At 39.8% G+C, this 26,334-nt stretch overlaps 1 protein-coding gene across 1 annotated transcript in view; it reads right to left on the minus strand.

Moving 5' to 3' along the window:
- Positions 1-26,334, minus strand: part of LOC119726474 (suppressor of tumorigenicity 7 protein homolog) — a 35,868-nt gene continuing 9,534 nt past the window's right edge. The window contains 12 exon segments of the mRNA XM_038198178.1: positions 1-711; positions 2,697-2,836; positions 3,618-3,833; positions 3,836-3,860; positions 5,538-5,640; positions 6,500-6,687; positions 8,078-8,175; positions 8,636-8,790; positions 11,682-11,760; positions 15,685-15,855; positions 17,555-17,687; positions 18,849-18,931. Of these exon segments, the coding sequence (XP_038054106.1) occupies positions 616-711; positions 2,697-2,836; positions 3,618-3,833; positions 3,836-3,860; positions 5,538-5,640; positions 6,500-6,687; positions 8,078-8,175; positions 8,636-8,790; positions 11,682-11,760; positions 15,685-15,855; positions 17,555-17,687; positions 18,849-18,931 (1,487 nt within the window). The 3' untranslated portion in view covers positions 1-615.

The following is a 26,334-nucleotide window of genomic DNA, read 5'->3' on the forward strand; positions in this document are numbered from 1 at the left end:
TTCCTAGTAAGGGAGTTTTAATGTCAAGTATTCATGCCTGAAAACCAATCCAAAATCTTTTGATTCCTGTTTCTGAATTTATCCTGAGTATTTTTTTTAAATGGGGCAAGATGTACAAATGTACCAAGTCCAGCAAGCACTTCAGTTTTTCGAAACTATATTTCAGTATGTTAGGTCCTAAAAATCCTTAATAAATAAAGACCAAAAACTGCCATGTTGCCACAAATGTTTTCTTGATGTTCCGAATTGAAAAAAAGATGTCACTCGTTTTCGTAAGTTCTGTAATAACAGAGCAAATGTCATTTAGTAAAACACTATCGAGCAAAAACTCTAATCCAGAAAGCCACAATTTCGCATACAGTTTACTGTAAGATTTTGTACAGATTTTGTGACCAAAAACACAACAGATAACACCATAAATATACCTCGGTAAAAGGTAACATTCGATTTGATTTTTAAATGTCGTTTAGAAGACAATTTAAATCTGTAAATCCGGCAAACGGGAATTGAGGCTCCCGTCACCTGACACTTGGAAATCTGTCATGTGACCCAGCTTTCAGACTGCTGATTGGCTGTTTGTTACATCACATGACAAGCACTTTGGTAGCTGATTGGCTAAAGGCGTGTGAGCTGCTGCCAGAGGCTAGCAGGCACGATACTCTCGATCTTCTCCAGTAAGAAGCTGAAGGGAGCAGACAGAGAAGACAGGAACTACAAACAGAAAACGACAAAAATCAAATTTTTGAAAAATAATTTCAGATTAGATGTGAGGCCAGATTTGCCTGACTCTGTAATAACGATCAAGAGCCAACCAGTGTCTGGTTCTGGTTTATGTTGAGTCGGTAAAATTCACTCAAGAATTTCACATCAACTTCTGACCTTAAGACTCGCAAGGAGTGGATGTGGAGATGAGCTTAGTAAATTGCTTTAGCTGTCCATGAAGTGCTTGGATGTACTATCCTTGAATGCAAGCAGTGTCCTAGAGTCGACGACATTGGCTGGCAACTTGTTCCATTCTGCAATGGTTCGCAGGAAGTCCTTCTTGAAATGTTTTTCAATGTGTTTCATGTCCCCTGATAAGTTATCCTGAACCAACATTGTCGCTTACTCATTGATGCTTTACCTGTAAATATTCTTTACAAGTAAATATACATTTAGCGTGTGCAGGTACATGCATCAATCACTCACATAATTTTTGTGGAAAGGATGACTTGTCACCAGTACCATCCAATAGGCGGTGGGTGCGAGTGACACCCCCTACACCTTCCAAAACCCCCTACACCTTCCAAACCCCCCCCCCCCTTCATCCCATCCTGATTTTCAGTACTTCAGAGCTAAATGGCTTGCAACTTTCTTTCCAGAGGTACATTTTCTCATAAAAAAAATTAACAAATTGGGAATGACACCCCCCTACCCCTTTCACCGCCCCCAACTCCCCTCAACCCATCCTGATTTTGTATTGATGTCAAACTGCTTCATTGCTAATTTGTTTGCAACTTTGCCTTTTTCGTTATTATGCTAATGCAAACTTCCATATTCATAAGCAAAAGTGTGATGTAATTTCAGACAGAAACCTTAATGTCACAGCTACTTCAGCACTAAAAAACACCCAGAATTTTGGATATTTTGCCGCCGTAAATTTTCTTTTCTTTGGCGATTCGTTGATGTTTCAGTAGATGACATTATAATGCCAGTGAGCATACTTTTCTCACAACTGTTTTCAGTGAGCAAATTTTGGGCTCACATTTCAAACGGAAAACTCCTAAACTGGACAGCGTCTTCATGGAATGACAGCACAGCAACAGCGCCCTCTTTTGTCGGGAAAAGCATGGACATTATTAAATGTTTAAAAAGTACTCACTTAAATAAATTGAACCAAAAAGAGATGTCAAATCTTTTGCATACATTTAAGACGGGTAGAAATTTGCATTAAGTATGCCCCCCCCCAAGAAAAAATCTATGTAACGGGCCCTTAACCAGTTCGTGCCAGGATAATTTTGACTAGTTCGCTGCAAGCGGGTCGCTCTCAGATATTCCCTGCCACGCTCCCTGTGTGCTTATCCCTCATCCATTCCGAATACCGCAAAACTTTTACGTGTATACACGTCATCCGGCGCGAACTGGTTAAGGCCAAAAAAAAAAAGTCTCCGGTTTCTGGTATCAGGCATGCAACTGGGAAATCACCAAAAAAGAGGAAATTCAAATTTTTCCCAGACTTTGTACAGTGTTTTTCTATTTTCAATGGCACACATGGGAAGTAAAAAAAGAGGAAATCAGCTGATCCAAGGAAAAGTTGCATGCCTGTGGTATGCGCGCGCGTCGCCGTAGCCATGCGCGTCGGCAAAATGAAAAAGGTTTTTTTTCAATACAAGATGATGTCTCAAAACCGCCAAACTCACTGGTTTGACTGGAATCCTGCTGCTGCACAATTTTAACGTGTTTTTAGATGGGGTTATGATCGAGAATAAGCTTTATGTGGCCTCTCTGGACTCCCATATATTTGCACTAAGTTTAGTCGGGCACCATTTGCAGTCATCAGCCGACATGTGAAGCCAAAAAAAAAAAAAAAAAAAAACAGGTAAAAAAAAAAAAAAAGCCGCGTCGCCGCACCACTTTTGGGGCAAGCTCCATACCAGAAACCGGAGACTTTTTTTTTTTTGGCCTAAACCCTTTGGTTGATGGGTTTTGAGACTTACTGCTTTGGCAATGACTCCCATTGGCTCAGGAAACTGGTGAGTCAGCAGAGCCAGCAGCGCGGTGAACGTACAGAGGCCCGCTGTGAACAGGATGAAGAACGGAAGTTCTTTCTTTGGGTAGACTGACACCTCGTGGAAGGCTGTAGGATGGAGAAAGTTCCAGCGGGGTAAAATGAAATGTGCCACTGCCTTGAAGTTTTCATTAGCTGGGAAAACAACCTCTAACATGTTAAGCCCATTTCATAATTAATGTGAATTTGAAAGCGAAGCGAGTTTGTTAGGGTAACAGCGTACGTCACAATGAAACATATATTATTGACGTCATGAAATTCGCTTCGCTTTCGCATTTGCCTGAAATAATGATCAAGCCTTTGGGGGAGTGTGGCCCAGTGGATAGGGCTAATGACTCATGATCAGAGGGTCAGGGGTTCGAATCCAGCTGCTGCCCATATGTCGTGTCTTTGGGCAAGCCACTTCACCCCCACTTGCTTCTCTCCACCCAGGAGTATAAATGGGTACCAGCATTAGCTAGGGAGTAACCTGCGAAGGACAAGCATCCCACCCAGGGGAAAAAAGAAATATTCTCAGTCATTTCATGCTACTGAAACTTGTATGAACGTTAAAAGTAACACTCCCAGATCTTTCAGAAACCACCCACAGGTGTTAGAGTATCCAGCCACTATTAATTTACGCAGAGCTCGATGCCTCTGAAAAGTTTCAAGTACAAAAAATATGCTATTGGTGAGATGCACACTGGAGCGTTCAGGAAGATTCAGAATGATTTGAAAAAAATTAATTTAATTTCCTGGGGATTGAACCCTTCAGCCCTTGTAACTCCTAACAGTGCAATACAGTTTAACAACAGTGCGATACAGTTTAAAACACGTGCTAAAGGTTTAAAGTTTCAAGAGAAAGACGTACATGGTAGGAGCTCCCTGTCCACGCTCTCCGTGCAGCTGGGGTAGGGGTAGAACAGATGACCCTTCTCCAGCGGGCTGGGGATCATGCGGAACGTGCCCTCCCACGTGCAGTGGAGAAGCTGAAGGGCGCCCTCTACCCTCTTCCAGTGCGGCAGGTGGAAGAAGGTGTAGGCGATGGCCTCGCTGTCGCCCCGCTTCAGGATGTGCTCCGGGGGAGAATGAAGCTCTTGATCTCCAGCAGATACTGCACAAGAGAACAGTTGAAGATTTTCAAAGTGTTGAGCACTGTGGTCCGATAATTAGGTTGTTCAACCCATGTGCTGTGATACGATGTACGTGGGTTCACACTCTGACAGAGAACATGGTGCTTGTGTTCTTGGGCAAGACACTTTACTACAATTGCCTCTCTCCACCCAGGAGTATTAATCCGCGCTTGTGCGGGTTGAGAACAGAATGCGTTGACCATGAGCCGCCACAGAAAAATGGTCTCATGGCCTGATGAATCGGGAAAATAATTAAGGCATTGTATCCTTTGGGAAAGGAGCTTTATGCCAATAATCATTAATATTATTCAAGCTTTATATTCAATTCTTATTTCTTGAAGTTTGGCTTTGAACACTTCCTTACTAAAGTTTTAAGTCTATAAACTTTAGCCTGTGCCTCTGTCAAACTGGAATCATCACACCAAAATGTCACCACCCAAAAAAATATAAAAATTAAAAAAAAAAAAAAACCCCTAGAGACAGAGAAAATGTAATTTCATTTAATTTTGAACTTAGCCATCATTGCGCACAATTTACTTACAATCCCAAAAAAGTTTTCTTTTTTCCCCCCAAACATCTGTACTCTTTCCGATTTAATTAGAGAAAAAGCAGCGCAAAGTTAACAAGTTGATCTGATCAAAGTGAATTTGTTAGGGTGGAACAGAAGCCAATATGACGCTACAATTATTGACATCATGAGATTCAATACGGCATTGCCAAAAATTCAAATTACCACAATACCACCGCATAGAAAATCACTTTTCCAATTTGCCTGCAAAGTTTGAAAAATGAGAGACCGGGAATCTGCCTGAAAGACAATACCTTAACCCTCCTGTTATCTTGGCGGTCGCAGAAAGTCCAGAAAAAATCAACCCTCTTCCTCTGCCATCCCTTTTTACACAGGCTAGGTACCAACAGTCAGATCGTATTTCAAGCAAGCACTGTGACTAGTCAAATTCAGTCGACAAACAAAAACAGGCAAGTGGTAGGCACAACTGGGATATTAATCACCTGTAGTCAAAGCATGCATACCGGTAGCTGTATCAAGTTATTTTGACTGCAAGGACAACTTGGCACAGAATGTGTGTTTGCATCATCATCGTCGGTCTTGAGGCCGTTGTCCAGTCTGTTCTGGGTTGGCCTGCTTTCTCCCTATGGCTCCTCTCCACTTGGCCCTGTCCGTCCCGTCCCTTGCATTGACTCCAAGCAGACGCATGTCATCTGTCACAGAGCTCTGCCACGTCTTGCGCGGTCGGCAAACGGGTGTGGGCCCTCCCACGACTATGTTGGTACACCTCTTGACCCATCTTCCTTCCTCTCCACGTGACCATACCACTTCAGCCTATGCCTCCTCAACACGATACCGATCCCCTCCACTCCCACTCTCCTCCTCAGCTCCTCACTTGACAGCCTGTCAGCCAGAGACACCCCACACATCCACCTGATCATTCTCATCTCCGCTCGTTCCAACTGCTGAACGTGCCCCATCCTAGTGGGCCACGTCTCACAGCCGTACAGCATGCCGCTCCAGACACAGGCAGTATATACTTGACCCTTCATCTTCAGGGGCGGTGCCTTAGAAGTTAAAAATAGGGCCAGCTCCCTGAACTGCATAGGAGGGTTAATAGCAAACTTCCAGTCAAGTCTTGCTATCTTACCTTTGGTACATGAGGATTGAACTCCACTGCTCTGTGTATGGCTTCGACTGCGTTCATTTCAGCTGTGGTCAGTCCTCGTTTGGAAGCAACCTCAGGCGAAAATCTTGATGAGGGGAAAAAAAAGTTTATATTCCGTCATTTAACCCGTTGGATTGTGCGCTTGGAAGCAATTATTTAAATAAAACAAGATATCAGGTAGTGTTGCCAACGCCGTTAGCTAGTACAGCGTGTGCCAATATACAGGCATGCACCAAGGAAACTCAAAACCTCACAAGACTTTGAACAGTATTTTCCAATTTTTTATACCATTCATGAGAAATATAAAAAAAACGAGGAAATCAGCGGATCTGAGAAAACGTTGCATGCCTGAAACTGGAAAGGAAACGGGAAACTCATCATGTTTGGGTTGTGCATGATTCCATGACTTTCTCTCGACTCTCTTCTTGGAATATCAACTTTCCAGGACTCCTTGTAAAAACAACATTACATGACCAGTCCAGAGCTTTCCAGGAGAGTTTTGAATTTTAGGATTTGTCCATGACCATAGAAACCCTGCCTCTACAACTTTCAAATTTCGGTGAAACTGTTTGAAAATGCACCCATCCAGTTAATTTGCTCTGTATACAAGGGCGGATACAAGGGAGAGGGGGAGGCAACAGGGGGCTATGCCCCCCCCCCCAAAAAAAACCGAACCCATTTTTTTTATTTTTAAGTGACCTCGCAATAAAGGCAGGCACTGCGTACACCACCATCTTTTCCTTAAAATTGGTCAAAGTGATCAGAAATTGCCTCAGATCGCACCACAGAGCATCTAGAATAAAAAAAAACAAATCGGTATCCCACTCCCTAATTTTTTGGACCCACTATTTGGGGGGACCAAACTTTTTGTTGGCCCCCCAAAATTGTGTTCTGGATCCGCCCTTGTCTATATAATGTGGTGCGAAATTCCATCCCACACTCACTTGTCGCACACCGCCCTGGCCTTGAGCAAGGCCGCCGTGTAGCATATGGTGGCCGACTTGGGCAGGCTGATGTCGTCGTACTTGGCCAGCAAGGCCTGCACGTCTGCGTAGTACTGCATCTCCAGCAGGGCCTCAATCAGATTCTCATGAATCTGAAACATGCTGACCACTGGAAACTCTTTGATTAACTGTAAAAAAGAAAGGAAAATATTGAACACTGTGAAGAGAAAAGGCTTGTTTCATTAACCCTAACTCCCCAGGGTGATTTACTAGGAGCCTTCCTCATCCTTGCAAATCCCAACACCGTATGGTAAACTGTGCACAAACAGTTGAACTCTGTTTATTTGTGGTATGCCTTATCCCACGTAAAGCGCAGTCAGTTTACTAGTGCAGTACTCATCCTAACAGATTCCAACAAATCCTGGTTTTGGAGTTTGGCTGGGTGGGGATCGTTGGGGTCAACGCTCACTTTTCCATATCCTCCTGTAGAACCTAATTTCATGGCACTGCTACAATGTTAACTCTTTCAGTGCCCGCGAAATTTGAAAAGTTTAACCCTAAAGTGCCCAACTTTGAGCGTTTTTGTTAATTGTTCGAAATTGTGTAAAAAAAAAAGTAATAAGTTTTACTCACTAAATTTGTTGTTGTTGCTCTCTGGTATATCCTTGATATATTGGAAAGTCAAAAGTAGTCACAAACATAGTGATACACCCTGAAACACAGGCCTGAACACAGGGGAATTCCGCACTTTTTGCAGAAAATACGAGATTTAGTGCTGCGCCCTCTCGCAAGAACTCGAATGAAAAAAATAAATACAGGTCGTACATGCATGAAAATGGTACCATTAGAAAGAGCGAGAGCGCCCCCTTTTGATAACATATTTACTCTACCTCGTACATGTACGAGGTTTGGCAATTTTAAGTACGAACATTACCTCGTACATGTACGAGGTTGGCGCTTTTGTACTAACAAATATACCTCGTACATTAGTTTGGCACTGAAAGAGTTAAGAACAAAATTTATGATCGCAGAGCCTACCTCCTCCATTTCACTGAGACTGTCAGCAGAACAGAAGAAACCACAGACCAAAAAATGCTTAAATCTGTGGCGTTACAATTCAAATCTGTGGGTATCCGCGACAATTAGCATGTCCATGCTGTGAATAGCGCAACATGCTGATATGGTTTTGATACACTTTTTGTGATAAAACTGTTGAGAAGTGCCATGAAATTGGTTCCAAGGCATTTTCTTTGCACGATTGAAAAATTCAATATTGGGTTGTCCGGAGTGATTGTGTGAAAAAATTCCCAAAGCACTTGGGTGGGACTCGAACAACGATCTCCTGCTTACTAGTGCTTACCACTTGACCACCGAGCTTGCCAGGATCAGCTGGCTGGTTCGAACACTGAGTAAACAGTGTTTATAGAAATACTTGTGTGACGGGCAAAACCCAACATTGAACTGACATCATGTGACGCAAATTCCATCTTATGAATAGTTTTGGTTGCAGTACCGTTTTCCAGAATCCAGTATTTACCCAACTGTATACGTATTGAAGTTGGAAAAACACAAACTTACATCACGCATTATCTTGACTGCTTCTTTCGTGCGGCCAAGTTTGCGCATACACATCGCAAGGCGACGCTTGTTGTACACCAAGATGTTCAAATCTCGTCCTGGATAACAAAAAAACAAAGTAACAACTAGTGATTTAGAAGGTTAGACTCGGACATTTATATTAACCCTAACTCCCTTGCATGATTTACTAGGAACCATACCCATCCTGGCAAATTCCAACACCATGTGGGAAACTGCACACACGTATTTCTGACTTTGATTCTGGAGGTGTGCCAACCCAATGTAAAAGATTGTCAGTTTAGGGGTACTGTACCCATCCAGACAGATTCCTTCATGTACAAAACATGCCGTTGGGGTTTGATGGGTTGAGTTCTGGTAGGGCTAATAAATGTCCTTTCCTTTGAAAAAAGTTCTAATCAATCAGATCGAAACTTCAGCCCTGAAAACATTTTCATCTCTGCTTCAAATACTAGAGTTTCTGTCCAGTCCTATAGGAAAATAAATAAAACTATCATCTGCTGCTATATCAACATACTTCCCACATCAGGATTCACTCACTGTGTATTTTCTCATGCGTAGGGCTGTGGTGTTGCAGCGCCTGGCTGCGCTTGAAGTTGCAGTCGGCCGATTTGAGGGCTTGACGAAACAAGCGCTCGGCCTCGGCTATCGTAGTGGATTCCTCCTCAGCAAGGAGTATCAAGGCGGCTGCACAACTGGTATTAGAAAAATAAGGAGCATGACATTTCAAATTGCAACTTCTTGTAGATGTATTTATGTCTTGTTGTTTGCCAGTATAGAAAACATTACGCTGGGGAAATTCCATGTAATGTTTTAATTGATTGCCTTTCTGTCCAGGGGTCACGATTCTATTCCTAACCGGCTTCAAATTTACCCGGCAAGAAAACTTGGCAAAAAAACATTGGGGAAAAAACTCCACAATTTCACTTAAAATGAACTACATACATGTACATGTAATATGGACTGCGGTACTTGTATAGTGCTGATTCATTAAAACCCTAACCTTCCAAAATCCTCCAAAATCCTCTATGCAAAATGGAAGATTTTACTGGATTGAGGCTACATGGCAAAAGTGTGTGGCTGATTTCGGAGGACGCACTGTGTCAAGGTCTTAGGCCGGACCTTGTGTTGTTTACAGACATGTACATTTTGTATGCTCAGCTTTGCATAAATTTAGGCCTATGTAAATTATACTTGAAATCTTCCGTACTGCTATTTTGCAGAATTGAGGCAGTGGTCACCCTTCCAAGGACCATATTCAAGAAATAACAGAGCATTTTGCAGGATTGAGGCTGTATGCAATTTTTACATGGAGGCAGTTGGAGGATTTTGCAGAATTGAGGTTACATCCTAGCAAAAATGCCTAGGGAGTTAGGGTTAAAGAGTGAAATCTCTCTCATACATGTGTAAACATGACGGCTTTCTGAAATAACTTTGTTTTGCAGTGTCTGGAATCTATTCATGGGGAACTGAAATTGACTAAAGCAGGGAACTGACTCCTCCAGGAAGTGGATTCATGAATCCGATAACAAGTTTGGAATAGACTTGCACATGTACCGGCATGCTGAGCTCAGTACTGGTTCATTTCTCTTTTACAAAAATGCTGCATGTTTGTCCAATGTCCCAACTCAGTTTAACTTGTTAAAGGTTGGACGTTCAATCAAGGACGTTCGATCGAGGAAGTTCGTGTGTAATGTTCCAGTCTTCCAGATGCAATAAAAATTGACCGGCAAACAAAACAAAAATGTCTGCTAGTTTTCTTTTCAAACAGCCTGACAAATGGTTGACATTTAAAATTTAAAGTCGGTAACGGTTGTGACAACATTTGAATTCATTCAACATACAGAAAATACTGTTTAAACCAATGTTTTTTTTTAATAAATATATATTTCTCATTACCCTATGCTAATTAGTCTAAGGTCTCGGTCTCGGCCATAAGGTCTTGGTCTTGGTCTCTGCTTTGGACCCTAAGGTCTCGGTCTCGGTCTCTCTCGGTCTACGTATTATCAGTGGATCAAGTTACATTCACATCCGACAATCCAAGGGTCTCTTTTTTTTCTCTACAGTAACTCTGGACAGAAAGCTTGTGCCATAATCACAGTCCAGTGCATGTAAATCTGAACTATATAGGTTTTTTATCTCCCTTGGGAAATTAATTTTGTTTCAAACACATCACAGCAGAAATTCTCTTGGGAACAGTTTGAAGCCCAACTTAGCTGCAATCGAAGCTACCGGTACGTAAACGCACATGCACATGCACATGTACAAATGTATGTACTGTATATGAAACAGAAAAAGCAGACGCAAGTTATACACAAACATGTACAACATTACATGTATACAGTACAGTACATGTGCAGTATGCTTAAATTTCGTTTACAGCTTATGCTTTTTAATAAATTTATGTACCAGAACATGTAAATTAACATTGACACTAGTGTCTTCTTTGCCCCAAATAACCATGCCTCTACAGAACATCTTGTTCAGATCTAAAAACGTAAGGCCCTCTTATTTTTTTTTATTTGTATATTTCAGGTCAATCCAGTCAGTGAGCAGTTTTGCAGCAATTGATTTCATTTTTCACAATTTCTGTTTGGTTAACTCGGGACTGAGCCCCTTTTCAACATGCCAACAATGACAGTTGGAGCAGGTCTGCATTCAGGTTATTCATCCCCTCGATCGCTTTTTTATTCAATCTTAATAACACCTGACAATGTCCCCGATACAGGACGCAGCACAAAAAGGCCCCTGGCACAAAACTGCCAGATCTTGTTTTCTGAGTTTGCGAACAGGATATTTATACGACTTGATAGGATACCCCATGTGGATACAACAGTATGCAAAACCCCCTCAAATAACTTCTTGTCTTGTAAAAAAAAATCAAGCCCTTTTCTAGGAGTACATTAGGGCAGTAAAGGTAGTTTTATATTGATTGCAATGAAACTTTACTTTCCATGTCGGGTGCAAATGTTGCTCTCTTAAAAATAAGAATGGAGGATTTGGAAGAGTTGACAAGGGTTTCCAGCCAAAAAAAAAAAAAGTGGACAGTTAATTACATGTACATGTAAGTTCTGTCACGGATGCAACCTCTTAATCCATTGCTTACAGTACCAGGGTATCACCCTAAACTACTGCCCTGCCAGTAAGTGTTACTCCCTGTACTGCCCTGAACTGCCCTGTCTGTTACTCCCTGCGCCGTCCTAAACTGCCCTGACTGTTACTCCCTGCACCGCCCTTCCGATTACTCCCTGCACCGCCCTAAAACGTCCTGCGTGTTACTCCCTGCACCGCCCCAAACCACCCTGCCTGTTACTTTCTGTGCCGCCCTAAACTGCCCTGCCTGATTCTCCCTGCACTGCCCTAAACCGCCCTGCCTATTACTCCCTGTGCCACCCTAAACTGCCCTGCCTGTTACTCCCTGCACCGCCCTAAACTGCCCAGCCTGCTACTCCCTTTACCTTGTACTCCGTGTACCCAGAACTAGGAAACTAGTTCACCTTGGGAACTAGTGCACCTCGGGAACTAGTTTGCCAACTTCCAATACCCTGGGGAGTTAACATCGACTATCCACAAACCTTGTACTTACTCTGGGGATTTCTCCAACGCTTCATGGGCTGCTTTTATTCGATTCTGTGGGTTCCTCTCCCGCCATGCACGAAGCATAACTGCAGTAAAAAAGGAGACATAACTTGAGGCTCAGTTACTTACTTGGCATTTATTGCAAAGGCGGCATCACATCAAAAAAAAATACAAGCAGGCTGAGTAACTACTTAGCAATTCGAATGTGCATCTACCATGTGCACATGTACATGTGTTGCTTGTACTGATGGCACACATGCACATTTACCCCGATCAACACATTTACGTAGCATTTACCAGGGTTTGACCTTAGCGGTAGTCCGCTCACCAAATGCCAGTAAAAACAGCGGCAAATTGGTCAAAACCACTCCGTAAAGTAGTTCGGCTGGCTAGTCCAAATTGTTATTGTAAATAAATCAGGCATGGAACATTTCCGTGTATCCGCAGATTTCCATGTTTTAAAAAAAAACGGTCTTAAAAAAAAAAAATTTTTAAAAAAAGTATTACGCAGAGTTTAATTAATTTATTAATTAATAAATATTTATTTAATTTGTCCATAATGTTAATCAATATGTACCAGTATCTGCTTTTCTTCCCTGTTATTACATGTACCGGTAGATCTGTTTGTTAAAAACACTGACATTCTGTTGCATGCATGTAAAAAAACAGAAGGATTGCAGACTAGTGAAAAGGCCTGCTGACTATTTAACTCTAGTCAGGTTCACTAGTCCGTCTGGCTAGCGAAAAAAGTGTGAAGGGCGAACCCTGGCATTTACCGGAACATGTAGCGTCAAACCTGTGACAGTATAAGAGCTTGGTTTAAAGTGTACAATGTACATGAATGTGATTACATTGTGATTCACAACGGTACATGTACATACCCCGTACATGTACACAAAGCCTAAGCTTCAACGGGTTCAAAGAAGATACTGTACAACCTACCGGTATATACTGTACATGTACATGTGCAACTTACAAAAATGTATTTGTGAATTACATGTACATGTACATGTATGTCATGTATGTACAGTATTACATTCATACAAAATTCATACATTTGTATGAATACATGTTTAATAATTAATGCAATAACAGCGTTTAAATAGTCTATTTGCTTCACATTGACTGACTAGACTGCAGAAGATGCATCTAGGTCCTAGATTGTAAAAAGAGCTGCTTGACTTTGTAACCTTAGACTTGGCAACATTGGGAAGGTTACTACCAGGCATGCAACTGTACATTCACACAAAAAAGAGGAAATTCCAAAATTCAGAAGACTTTGTACAGTGTTTTTCTATTTTGATTGAATGAGAGAAATGGGAATAAAAAAAAAGAGGAAATCAGCTGATCCGAGGAATAGTTGCATGCCTGTACAAAGTATTCAGTCATCCAACATGTCCAATGTCAAAATCTGGTTTTTGAAATTTTCGACTGAAAAGCCTGATTTTATCTGACACTTATTTGTGAAACCCAAAACTACAATGATGTACATGTGCATGCAGTTACGTGTGCATGCATGCAAGTTGAAATTTACGGTACCCGGTACATTATATATCATGAACATGTGTACATGTACACGGACATACATGTAATACAGTACATGAACACATACATGTACATGTACATGTACATGCAACATGAAAAGCATGTTAGCCATAGGATGTACATGTACCTAAAAAATCAATAATGCAAACATACAAACTTGCTGACAATAATTTTTGACACTCTGGTTTACATTGTACTTTGTAGTAGTGGGAGAAATTGGAGATTTCCAAATCCGGTTAAAAAATCCTAATTTGTTTCCAACCCAATAACGGTTATTTCACTGGAAGTTCCCTCCAGCTCACAGTCATACCAACAAAAAGTGACGAGTGAGGTGTCGCATGAAATGCCCTCCCTATGACTGGGTATAGATTGCAGGATGGAATGACCACTGGGCCTTTAAAAAAAAATACACTTCAGAGCTGTAATGTTGAAAAAAATTGGATGGGAACTCTCTGATAAGTCAACTGGGCAGGCTATTCATACCAAGAAGACCATTATTCCTTGTTTTCTTTAGCATATGTATCACACAAAAAAAGAAGGCTTAATTTCTTTAAAAAGTTGGTTCCGAAAAATTGAAACGGAATACTTGAATTCAAACCAAATTTAAAAAATCCGGATTTAAATCCCATCGTTACTTGGTTCTGGTTTCCCAGACCCATTGCGTTCAATTTTCTCTCCCAAAAATAGATTAATTATAAAAAGAGTGTGCATAATTTGCACTTGAATATTATCCAACGACATGCATACGTGTACATGTACGTGTAAATGTAAGTAGGCCTACATGAAAAGGAATATTTACATATGTCCCATTTTTTTTCCATGACAGTATGCTTTTTATTAAAGGCTTTGGCCAAATTGATCCATGATGAATTCAATGGATTTGGAACTTTGTGTACAAGCACACTGTTCATGTACATCTACATATACATTGTACATGTACGTGCACATCAGCAGCAAGGACAACACGAATTTGATTTTAAGAGTAGGTGACATTGTTAAATGGTTCCTGCATTGAACAAATGACAGGCTAAGGGGGCCCATTAACGTCTAATGATGAGTGACCATGTCTGGCTTTGGCCTTGCCTGGTCTATTAAGATGTCAGCATCATTCAGATGTCACCTTATCTAACAGACTACATGTACAATGTACATGTACATGTACATGTATGTGATGGAAATTCTACACCCATCTGTACACAAAACAGGCAACGCTTTCTGGCCCGCCTGGCCCGTCACGTCAGTGCCCAACATGAGAATGAAATCAGATGAGAGTGGGTTCAAAATGTCTATAATAAAACTTTACATTGTAAATCTGTTTGAGTGATTGAACGTGTGAAATATTTTGGAATCCAAAGCATATCGGTTATCAGAAAATGTGCTCAACAAGGGATAGGGGATGGGGGATTTGGGTCTAGGGAGGGTACTATGTACCGAAAGAAGCTCTTCTCCCTGAACCCTGCCAGTACAATGTCTTAAAGGGCCATGAAATGATTTTCTTCTCAGCAACATATTTTGTGCAACTTTCTACACCTCTAAAATATATAAAAACTATGACATCCCCTTTTGGTTAATTTTGTTGAAAAGTGCACTTCTTTAAACATTAAAACATTTTTCATGCTTTTCTAGACAATGGGAGAGGGGGCGCTGTTGCTGTGATGTCATTTCAGGAAGACACTTTTCAGTTTAGGGGTTTTCTGTCAAAATTGTGAGCCCCACAATATGCTCATCAAAAACATCTGTGAGAAACGTTTGCTCATTGGCTTACTGCCAAGAACTGACACAACAACGAATCACCACAGAAAAGAAAATGTACAACAGCAAAATATCCAAAGTTCTGGCAACTTTTAGTGCAGAAGTACCGGTAACTATAACATTGAGGTTTCTAGCTGAAATGATATCACACTTTTGCTCATGAAAATGGAAATTTGCATTAGCACAAAAAAAAGGCACCAAAATACCTTTAAAAATGGCAAAACAAAAATTTATAATAAAGCTTAATAGGACACAAAGGTACATTTTCAAGGATTGCATTAAAAACATTATATTGCATGGGCCTAAGAAAATTCAAACATGGTTGATTGATCAAACTTCTTCTTTTTTTTTACTTGATGATGCAAAAAAATGTGTTTGTATAAAATGGTGGGGAGGAAGAAGCCTAACCTAGGAATTCTACATTAGTACACAGGTTCAAGTTAGAAAAAAACAAACCGGTATAGTCATGATAGTGTACCTGTATGTCAGAAGTCTAAAGTGGTATTAGCAGAATTGTATCTGCACAAAATAAAATGGAACACAGGCATGCAACTGGGAATTTAGAAGACAAAAACCTCAGGAAACTCCAAACCACACAAAACTTTGTACAGTATTTTTCCATTTGTAATGGCATTCATGAAAAGTCCAAAACGAGGAAATCAGTGGACCCAAGGAAAAGTTGCATGCCTGAAAACAGCAATTTGTACCGGTACCTTCATCAGCAGGTCTCTTGGAGTCGGAATCGCAGGTGAACAACGTCTGGTGATCCTGCGCCGATTGGTTCATATCGTAATACGTCAGTGGATCCTTGCCTGTCACCCAGGTGTAGCGATTGTACTCCGAGCCCCGAAATAAATTCAGGGGATTTCGCCAAGTCTTGCATTCTGGAAGGAGAGACAAAAATGTGGAATAGGAAACTGGATGCAATGGAATTAGGAAACTTGATGCGATGGATGCAATGGAATAGGAAGCTTGATGTGATGGAATAGGACACTGGATGGAAAGAGACAGGAAATTGGATGCCAAGTCTTGAATTCTGGGAGGAGAGACAAAATATGAAATGGGAAACTGGATGCAATGGAATGAGAAACTTGATGCGATGGAATAGGAAACTGGTTTGAAAAAAAAATAGGAAATATGATGCCATGGAATAGGAAACTTAAGCCATGGAATAGGAAGTGGTTTGAAAGGAATAGGAAAATGGATGGAAAGGAATAGGAAATTGGATGGAAAGGAATAGGAAATTGGATGGAAAAGAACAGGAAACTACCAGTAGATAGAAAGCAATAGAAATTGGATTTGAGGGGATAGTAAATTGGATGTCATGGAATAAGAACCCTGGATGCGATGGAGAAGGAAACTGGATGGAAGGGAATAGGAAATCAGATGCGATGGAAAAGGACAATTTTTTTCTTCAAATGTCGGTTGATACTACAGATGACGCTTCGATCCCCTTAAAACTCTCAAAAATATCCTTCACGGTGGAGCTTGAGGTGACCTCAGTAAGGCCATACATTGCCATAAGGCTTGAGAATTCTGCACGCACTTACGATCTTGACCGACACGAATATTCTTCGGGAAATTTGGACAGTCAAGAGAAAAATCAGAGAAAATGGTAAGGTCAGACCATGCAGCTACATCGACATCAAGCAGGTGCTGCCAGGCTGGTCATTAGTCTGCTCCCTTACATATTACGCTAATTAAAAAGTGTTTACAGGTTCCAGATACACGACCATCGCTCCCTCAGTCTGGCTTCCAGACGCACCATGCCAAAATTACAACATCCTCTGCAAATGGTGCCCGACTCAATTCAGTAAGGCCATACATTGCCATAAGGCTTGAGAATTCTGCACGCACTTACGATCTTGACCGACACGAATATTCTTCGGGAAATTTGGACAGTCAAGAGAAAAATCAGAGAAAATGGTAAGGTCAGACCATGCAGCTACATCGACATCAAGCAGGTGCTGCCAGGCTGGTCATTAGTCTGCTCCCTTACATATTACGCTAATTAAAAAGTGTTTACAGGTTCCAGATACACGACCATCGCTCCCTCAGTCTGGCTTCCAGACGCACCATGCCAAAATTACAACATCCTCTGCAAATGGTGCCCGACTCAATTTAGTGCCAAATATATATGGGATCCCAGAGAGGCCACATAAAGCTTATACTCGATTGTAACCCCATTTAAACACATTAAAATTATGTAGCAGCAGGAATCAAGGCAAACCAGTGAGTTTGGTGGTTTTGAGACATCATCTTACATGTACATTGACATTTTGTTTTTTAAAATTTTGCCGACACGCACGGCTACAGTGATGCGCACGAAGACCAGAAAACGGAGACTTTTTGTTTTTGGCTACATGTAAAATAAGTACGCACGATTCATTTTATTTGGAAAGTTTACAAAACAATGCCGTCTTCTGCGTAAACGCCAGATGCCGTCGGCAATGCGTCCAAACGTCCCTCGCAGTGGTCCTTCCCAACTCTCCCTTTGTAACCGTTGAGGGTGTACTTGTGAACTGAGTCTATACAATGAGATGACTCCTTAGCGGCTCTTCAAGACTGGTCCCTATCTATTACCTGGCGGTGACTGCTGGTTGGTGTTTCCACTCCCGCTGTTGTCTGACCCTCCCAGCCACGGTGACAGGTGATTCAAAGAGACCTGCTCGATGAACGATGTGCCGTACTTGCGGAAGTACCACCACTCAAAGATCTGTCCAACACAAAATGGAATTGTAAACCCGGTTTCAAATATGTCCATTTTCTATTGGGAACATTACAATCTTGATCCCCTACCAATGGTTACAACAAATCACAGGTGACAGTTAGTCAATCAATGAAAATAAAGAGGGCACCAGGCTGGTTGTCTGGTACCAGCTAAAACTAACAAAATTGCCAGCTGTATTTGAACCTGATAAATTTTGTATTACCATTTATTTATTTATATATCGCTCATGTTTTTCTTTGACTTTGTGGATTAAACAAGTACGCTACTCAATGAGTTGTTCCACCTTTTTATTAACCCCAGCTCTGGAGGCATTTTTGCTAGGATACAGCCTCAATCCTGCAAAATCCTCTTGCTGCCTCCATGTACAAATTGCATGTACAGCCTCATTCCTGTAAAATCCTCTGTTACTTCTTGAATGTGGTCCTTGGAGGGGTGACCACTGCCTCAATCCTACAAAATCCTCCAGCAATCACTGTCAATACATGTATGTTGAGGCAGAGTCATTGACATCCTAGAGCAGTGCGGAGGATTTTTAGTATAATCTAGGCCTACGGTACCAGTAAGTTTATGCACGGCTGAGCATAAACAACACAAAACCCGGCCCAAGACCTTGAGTCCTTGACACAGTGCATCCTCCAAAATCAGCCACAAACTTTTTCCATAGCCTCCATCCTGCAAAATCCTTCAATTTGCAGAGAGTATTTTGAAGGATTTGGGAAGGTTAGGATTAACAGGGTTGCTTCTACAGCTCAATTCCGTATGAAAGGAGAAAATTGTTCACTTGTTCTACTTCAGCTGATGCTACCGGTATCATTGTAGAACATAAGCAACTTTCTTTCTTTTTTTAAAGTCAGAAGTTTTTTTGCAATTTTTGCAATTTTTTTTTTTTTTTCAAATAAACATACATGTACCGGGGTATAAAATATACATGTAGGCTATTAGTAATTTCAGTCATCCAAAACTGTTCTCCATAGGGTTTCCAGGTTTGAACATGTATCAAAATTGCAGACTGTACCAGTACATTTTGTACATTCAAACGTGTACAACTACTGGCTTGGCGTCAATCCTCATTGGACTCTTGTGTACTTTCCTTTCAATTGTCATTTTCAATTCTCAATCTGTGATTTCTACTCGTCGACCACTTACCAGGATAAGTCCTGAAATGAGTGAAGATGTTCCTGTAAGAGCCACGTAGAATTTGGGGGTCAGGGTGTTCAAGAACATTGCCACTGCAAAACACAAAGAAAAACAACAACAGCAATGAAAGAAACAGCCAACTAAACTCACTTTTCCAAGAATTAAGTTTGTTTGGTTAATACTGAAAGGTTTGGACTTGAAATTTCAAAGAATGACAAAATTCGAAGAAGCACAAACATTGTATGTAAATCTATGATTTGCTTTCAAGGATCATGTCAAATAATAACAGGGCAAAATTACTTCCACATTTATGTACATGTAGGGTCAGACATTTTACTGACTGTCTACATTTGTACCATATTTGTGACCCGCTCTGTAAGTTGCGCTGTGCATCATCGTGTAATTATCGTGTAATTGCCTGCTCAATGTTGAGAAGGTGGACATTTCATCAAAATATGACATCTTTAACACCTACATTGTAAAGTGTCGGTTTCATTCACAGAAATGTTGATTTTGATGAATAAAGAGGGGGGAAACCACAATTTTGAGTGCAACGTGTCCAAATCTACAACAGAGCCAGCTATTTCAAAGCCTGTTTTCGGAGTTGTGTAATTGGAACTCCAAGGAAATAAATTAACAAATAAACGTCAATCGCAAAAAGGGGAGCTGCTATGGAGCTCTATTATATTATTATGTTGTGGGCTTTCCAACCAGGTATAACTAATTTTTTTTTTTTTTGGAGTTGGTCACATATGTCATGGAAAAAAAAAAAAACAAAAAAAACCAGGATATCGTCTATCACGTTTACTCTTGGGCTATTTACAATGTGCATGTGTTTGCTAAAATGAATTTGTCTTTATACCAGAAACAGCTTTTTTGTGTCCAATTTTATCCCAAAATTTCTTTCAGCAACAATTCCAGTCTTGGACATTTCAGTCAAAAACACCTGGATATATATATATTTTTTTTCATACACGACACAAACCATATTCCTCTTGCAAAGGACAACTTGCATAAAAAAATCTACATGTACATGTCTGTGGGGGTTTGGGGCATTTTAAATAGGGCACTCATTTACACATCTGTGAATTTTTGAAAGAAAAGAGGCTGAAAATACCATTCAAACTGCTCCATACTGTCAGCAATACATACATTGTATCGGACTATTTTCCCCAGAGAAAATATCTCCATTATTCCAAAAATCCTCCCTAGATCCCAATTGATCCTCCCTGATGCAGCGCATGGCAGATCATTACCCAGCGAACTTTTTTTTCCCCATTATGTTACCATGGAAACCACACGAGGGAGCCGTTCTGGAGGGGCAGATTCTCATATCGGACGCTGACTCCGTAATGTCCCATAGGCTATCAACAGGCCAACATATGTTAATATTTCACTGGATATTCTGGACTCTAGTCTTAAAAAGGGTTGGCCAGAGCTGGCACAATCACCGGCAATCTGCGTCACAACTCAATTAGGCCTATTAGAGATGGATTTTGTTTGTAAGCGGTTCTCGTCAAGGAAGCGATGAATGGAGTGCAATTACACAGTTTTTCCACTCTGTGGAGTACGACCGTAAATACATGTACATTGTACAACATAAATTTGTTAGGTATGCAACATTTGCAAAAAAAGTACCAAATTATTATGAAATATCGGTACACTGTACCTTACTTGACTGCAAAAGTGAATCATTAAGCCTCCTGTGAAATCATGGCACGTACATGTAGTGTGCTGTCATTTTCATGACAGTGGAGAAAAGTGGAGTTTTTCTATCAATTTCCAACGTTGGTCGACCGATGACCGACCATTGTTGAAAAAGAAAACCAACATTTTTTTCTAATACTGCCTCCAGTTTACCAGATTTAGTTAGTCCACATTTTGCTTGCAAGCCAGCTTCCAGTAGTATACGGTAGTTCCCTGACCTGACGTCTATAAAATGCTCTCTTTCGTCTCAAGTACATGTATATATTGTATGGTCAGCTGACCAAACTACGTACGGTACAAGTACAAGATTTTTTTCTTGGTTTTCCAGCCCCTATGAACACAAAGCTTTAAACAGGTACATGTAAATTATGTACATGTAGTTGCAACTTTATTTTGCTACAAAAACTAACCCCCTGATCCATCCATTTCTGAAACTAAAGCAAAAACAAATGTTGTAACGATAAGTAATGATCTTGAAAAAATACTGCTGCATGGGGTATGTGTACAAGTATGTTTGTACCCCAGTACATGTACACTTGTACATGTATCGGTACTACATGTACATACATGTACATCAAACTTCATATTTTGTAGACATGTATGTATGTACATGTACCGGTACATGTACATGTATGTACATTCTTTAAGAAACTGTACTCCACGATGAACACTCACACAATAATATTGAGATGTAACTGGAAACCTTCAAGACCAAATGTATCATACAGCTGTACATGTACCGTACACGTGTACTTAAACATGTTAAAAAAATAAAACAACATGAAATCTGGTTTGATGACTGCATTACAATGTACATGTATACATACATCAGCTGGACTATAAAAGGCCCTGTATGTACATTGTACCATTAGATATTTTTTGTGTGTACCCGGTATGTGTGCTTGCTCAATCAATTACTATCGCAATCCATTTCTTTCTTTCTTTTAAATAACAAAGACCCTCCCAGCACTCAATTACCTGTAAATCATATTTTTTCACAAAGAAAAATTATTTCTCATGAATTGTCCGGTGAATTTTTAACAGGGACTCTTAGACAAATTAATGATGATCAATGTATTTGATGTGTTCAACTTAATATTGCTGTTTTAACCCACGCACGCTTTACTTTTATGTGCTTTTGTCTACTTTATTATTCATCAATTTTTGTTATTGATAACTCACCTTGAAACCGTGGTCCAGAAATGAACAAATTAAATTACACCCACCTACATGTATTGACTCATAAATCAAATTAATCAATGCGATTTGTCTTCTCACTTGTGACATGGTAATTGGCCTGCAGTGCTAAAATGTATACGTATGTAGCCACACTGGTAAATTTATGGTAATACACAAGATTGCTTTTGCTGTAATTTTCAGAAATGGACGGATTTGGGGAATACTACATTTTTATTTTATAGCAAATATTGTTACACTGACCTGTTTAAAGTTTTGTGTTCATAGATGCTGGAAAAATTGTAGTCTACCCCAGTGGTAGTTCCTTGACCCTACTTCAGACAAGTGGAGCAATTTATAGACGGCGGGATTTGTTAGGTCAGGGAACCGGACCAGCTGGCTTGCACCCATTCACGAATACCGGCATGTACCGGTAACCGATTGGAAACAAATATTTAGACCAACTAAGTTTGGTAAATTATTGAAGAGCAGTATCTGAAAAAATGTCATTTTCTGATGGTCAGCCAAACGTTGTTGGAAATTGATACAAAAATTCCACTTTTCTTGAAAATGACAGCACACCAGGTGCCATGCTTTCACAGGATGCTTGAGACTATTATTATTCACTTACAGTCAAGTACCGGTACTTAAGACCAAAAAAAAAAAGTCTCCGGTTTCTGGTATGCGCGCGAGTCGCCATAGCCATGCGCGTCGGCAAAATGAAAAAGTTTTTTTTCAATGAAAGATGATCATGTCTCAAAACTGCCAAACTCACTGGTTTGACTGGAATCCTGCTGCTGCACAATTTTAACGTGTTTTTAGATTGGGTTATGGTCGAGAATAAGCTTTATGTGGCCTCTCTGGACTCCCATAGTTTAGTCGGGCACCATTTGCAGTCATCAGCCGACATTTGAAGCAAAAAAATCAGGTTAAAAAAAAAAAAGCCGTGTCGCCGCACCACTTTTTGGGCAAGCTCCATACCAGAAACCGGAGACTTTTTTTTTGGGCCTAAGGTATTTCATAATAAGTTGAACATGTTGTTTTTTGATGTTTGGAAATATACAAACATGTAAGAACTACATGTATCAGTGAATGATGCAAAGAAATATATTAATTATAAATTAACTTCCCTTCTCCTCCTGTAATACATTTATGTACATGTTCATGAAGCTGACACAATCTGATTAAATCATAGGGGCCTAACGATCCATTATAAACTAAAACACCCTTTCTGGATGCCAGGAATATTTTTTTAATTAAAAGTCATCCATGTACACCAAGGATGAGATTTGGTGTTAATGAAAAATCGACGAAATAATCAGCAGAGAGTTCAGGCTTGAGGCTCGCCAAGAAACTACCGGTAGGCAGTAGCAATACTGTACTTTGGAATTTGCCTAAAGCCACCCATCTGTAATACCCCTGTACCAGTTTTTTGTTCTCTTGTACGTGTATATAAACTAAGAGGTTAAACAAAAACACCTTACGGTAAAACCTCCAGAATAAGGCCTACTGATTTAAAAAATGTGAATTTTTTTTTTTGATTTTTTTTAATTTTTTTTAAATCCTGAAATCAAGCAGAATCTTTAACTCAGGAACAATTCTGGAAAAGAATGTCCTGAAATAAGGCAAAATCCTAAAAAATCTCACCCCTGATTTAAATTAAGATTTTTACTAACAAGTACATGTAACAGTGTACGTTTAATATCCTTCAGCATGTTCAGTAATCAGTGTTCAGACAAATTTATTCGAAACACGGCTTCTAAATTGTTGAGACGTGTTCACGTAATCATATCCCGAAAAACAAATGTACAAAACATCCGCTACCAAATCCTATGCACGTCATGAAATGAACATTGAAATTCAGATTTTCAAAATAGCAAGTAAACATTTGCAAATTGGAGAAGGGGTGGGGGGGGGGATGTTCTGCAGAAGGACCATCAGCAGTCTGGCTCAGGCTAGTCCATGATTTTTTTTTACCCTCAGCGTCATAATTTATGTCCCACTCTGGCCTTTGGACTGCTAGCCTCTCTCTGTCCCTTGTCTCATATTTCAGTTTAAAGGGGTTGGGGCTTGATGCTTGAGAGAGGCTTGAGAGATGCAAAGAGAGGGGGCTTCCGTGATTGATAATAATAAAAAAAAGGTCCAGATATTCAATTACGTTGGGCAGGAAATATGATGAAAATCTTCATCCAAATCAAAATTGTGGAATTACAGAGCGTCCCAAAATACCCCGCAACATTTTTTTTTTTAGGCTGCAGTGGTCTAACATCACCGCGGAAACACATTACGCCATTATGTTTGTATCATTTTAAAGCTTGGAATCATCGCTTTATCACTGGTACCCGTAAGTATTGGTCTGATTTTCAAAAGGGTTTTTGAAATGATTCGTGTTCAAATAAAGGCATGTCCAAAACAAACGGAAACCGCGATTGCAAAAAAATCTACTGCGCGCATTTTTGCACATTTGTTTTCCGAATTTCCAGCTAACGACCGTACATGTAGCGTGTACACACAATGCACAAATGTGTATGTACCTGTACATGTACATTGAGCTCTGTGTGCAATGTGTTGCACATCTTTCCTATAATTGAGCAGAGAAAATGGGCCATTATTGACTGTAATAGCCTCATTAGCCTCCATATTTTATAGGATGTGATTCAAGAAGCACAATCAATAATGTACAGTGTAACGTACATGTACAGTATACTTAATACAATGTTTTTGTGTATATGTGTATGAACATTTTAAAGCTCTGTCATGTCTGTACATGTACGTCTGGCATATCTCGTTAGCTCCATAAAATGACTCATGATCTCACATAAATGTAATTTGTTACATTATTATCATAGTACATGTATAAATCCAAACTATATGTACATGGATACATACATGTACAACAACAGCATAGAATTGTGAAAGATAATAGCCTTATCCTACATGTACCGGTAATTACTGATTCTTTGTGTGGGCACACATCTAAATTAAAGGTTGTGCATCATAATCAGGTCGGGTTGACCAGGCTAAACCGACCCGAAACATTATAGGTTATAAACTAAATCTGAACCAAAACTGATCTGAACTCCCCAAATCCGTCCAGACCTAACCCGACAAACAATCAAGGAAAAACCAACCTGAACCAACCCGAAACCAAACCGACCCGTTTTCTTTCCAGGTGTATTTTGGGTTTTTAACAAGCTGTCTAAACCGACCAGACCCGAAAATCAAATTTTGCAAAACCGAAACCGACCTGACTGAAATGATGGAAAAACTGACCCGGGTCGGTTTTGTTTATGTCCATGTACAGTATTAATTATGTTTTCCTGATACCAAAATTAAAACCTTCATTTGCTTTGGTGCACATAACTTAAGTACCTGTACATTTGTAGTTTTCACAAATCTATTTTCAAAAGCTCAAACAATTAAAGTTTACTGAGAATGTCCACACTTCCACGATTGTAAATCGTACACTGATTTTTACGTAATCTTTGTTCCATTGTGCAAGACTACCAATAGGAAAATATGTGTACATTGTACAATGTAGATGTTAATGTACATTGTGGTCCCTGTAAGTGTCAATCTTGCATGTGGGAAACAAAATGGTAATTATAATGATAAATGTCCAAAAAAAATTAGAGAGAACCAGCACTTTCAACACTGAGATAAACGTTTTTCTTTTGTTTATTTTTATCTCTGAGCTACAGTAAACGGAACCATTTGATTGGCCCATCTGATGACCTCTTCAGTCTATAACTGATGTGGCTATTGTTCACATTTGCATAAATTTATATTTTGTACACAAAAAAATTAGAAAAATATTTATTAAATTACACGACACAAAGAGCTCCAATGAGCAAAACATTCATTTTGATAGCTTTGTTTTTTAATATTTAATTACAGGCACAAATACAACTACTTTTTCTTTTCATAAATTTTTCATACTTCTGCCGTAACAAATTTTTAAAGAGGCATTTTAAAATTTCGAAATTGACTTTTTCATTATCAAGGGTTTTCATTATGTTACTTAAGCATTTCAAAATCTTCAGGGGAATTATGTTGGTATGCAAACAAGTAAAATCCTCTCTTAGCATATTCACTGAAAGCTTCCATCTGCAAAAGTCAGTGCATTGTGCAGGATGAAAGTCACAAATTCTTTGAACAGCAAATTTTTAACCAGTTTGCAACGGATGACGTACAGGTACATGTACAAACCCGCAAAGGTTTTGTGGTATTCGAAACGGATGACGGATAAACACGCAAAAATAATCAAAATAATCAAAAAATAATCAAAATAATCAAAATTGTCAAAATAATCCCGGCATGAACTGGTTAAAGGCAATACAACATTCGCAAACATCAAAAAACAATTTTAACTACAAATTATTATGAAATATCTTACTTGACTGTTAAGTGAATAATAGTCTCAAGCATCCTGTAAAATCATGGCACCTGGTGTACTGTCATTTTGAAGAAAAGCGGAATTTTTGCATCAATTTCAAGCGATGGTCGGTTGACCATCGTTTTGGGGTGTTTTTTTTGCAAATACTGCCCCCAATTTACAAAATTTAGTTAGTCCACATTTTGTTTGCAATCGGTGTAAACACATCTGTGAAAG

This window comes from Patiria miniata, unplaced genomic scaffold, assembly GCF_015706575.1.
Source record: "Patiria miniata isolate m_02_andy unplaced genomic scaffold, ASM1570657v1 HiC_scaffold_2, whole genome shotgun sequence".
Classification (NCBI taxonomy): Eukaryota; Metazoa; Echinodermata; class Asteroidea; order Valvatida; family Asterinidae; genus Patiria; species Patiria miniata.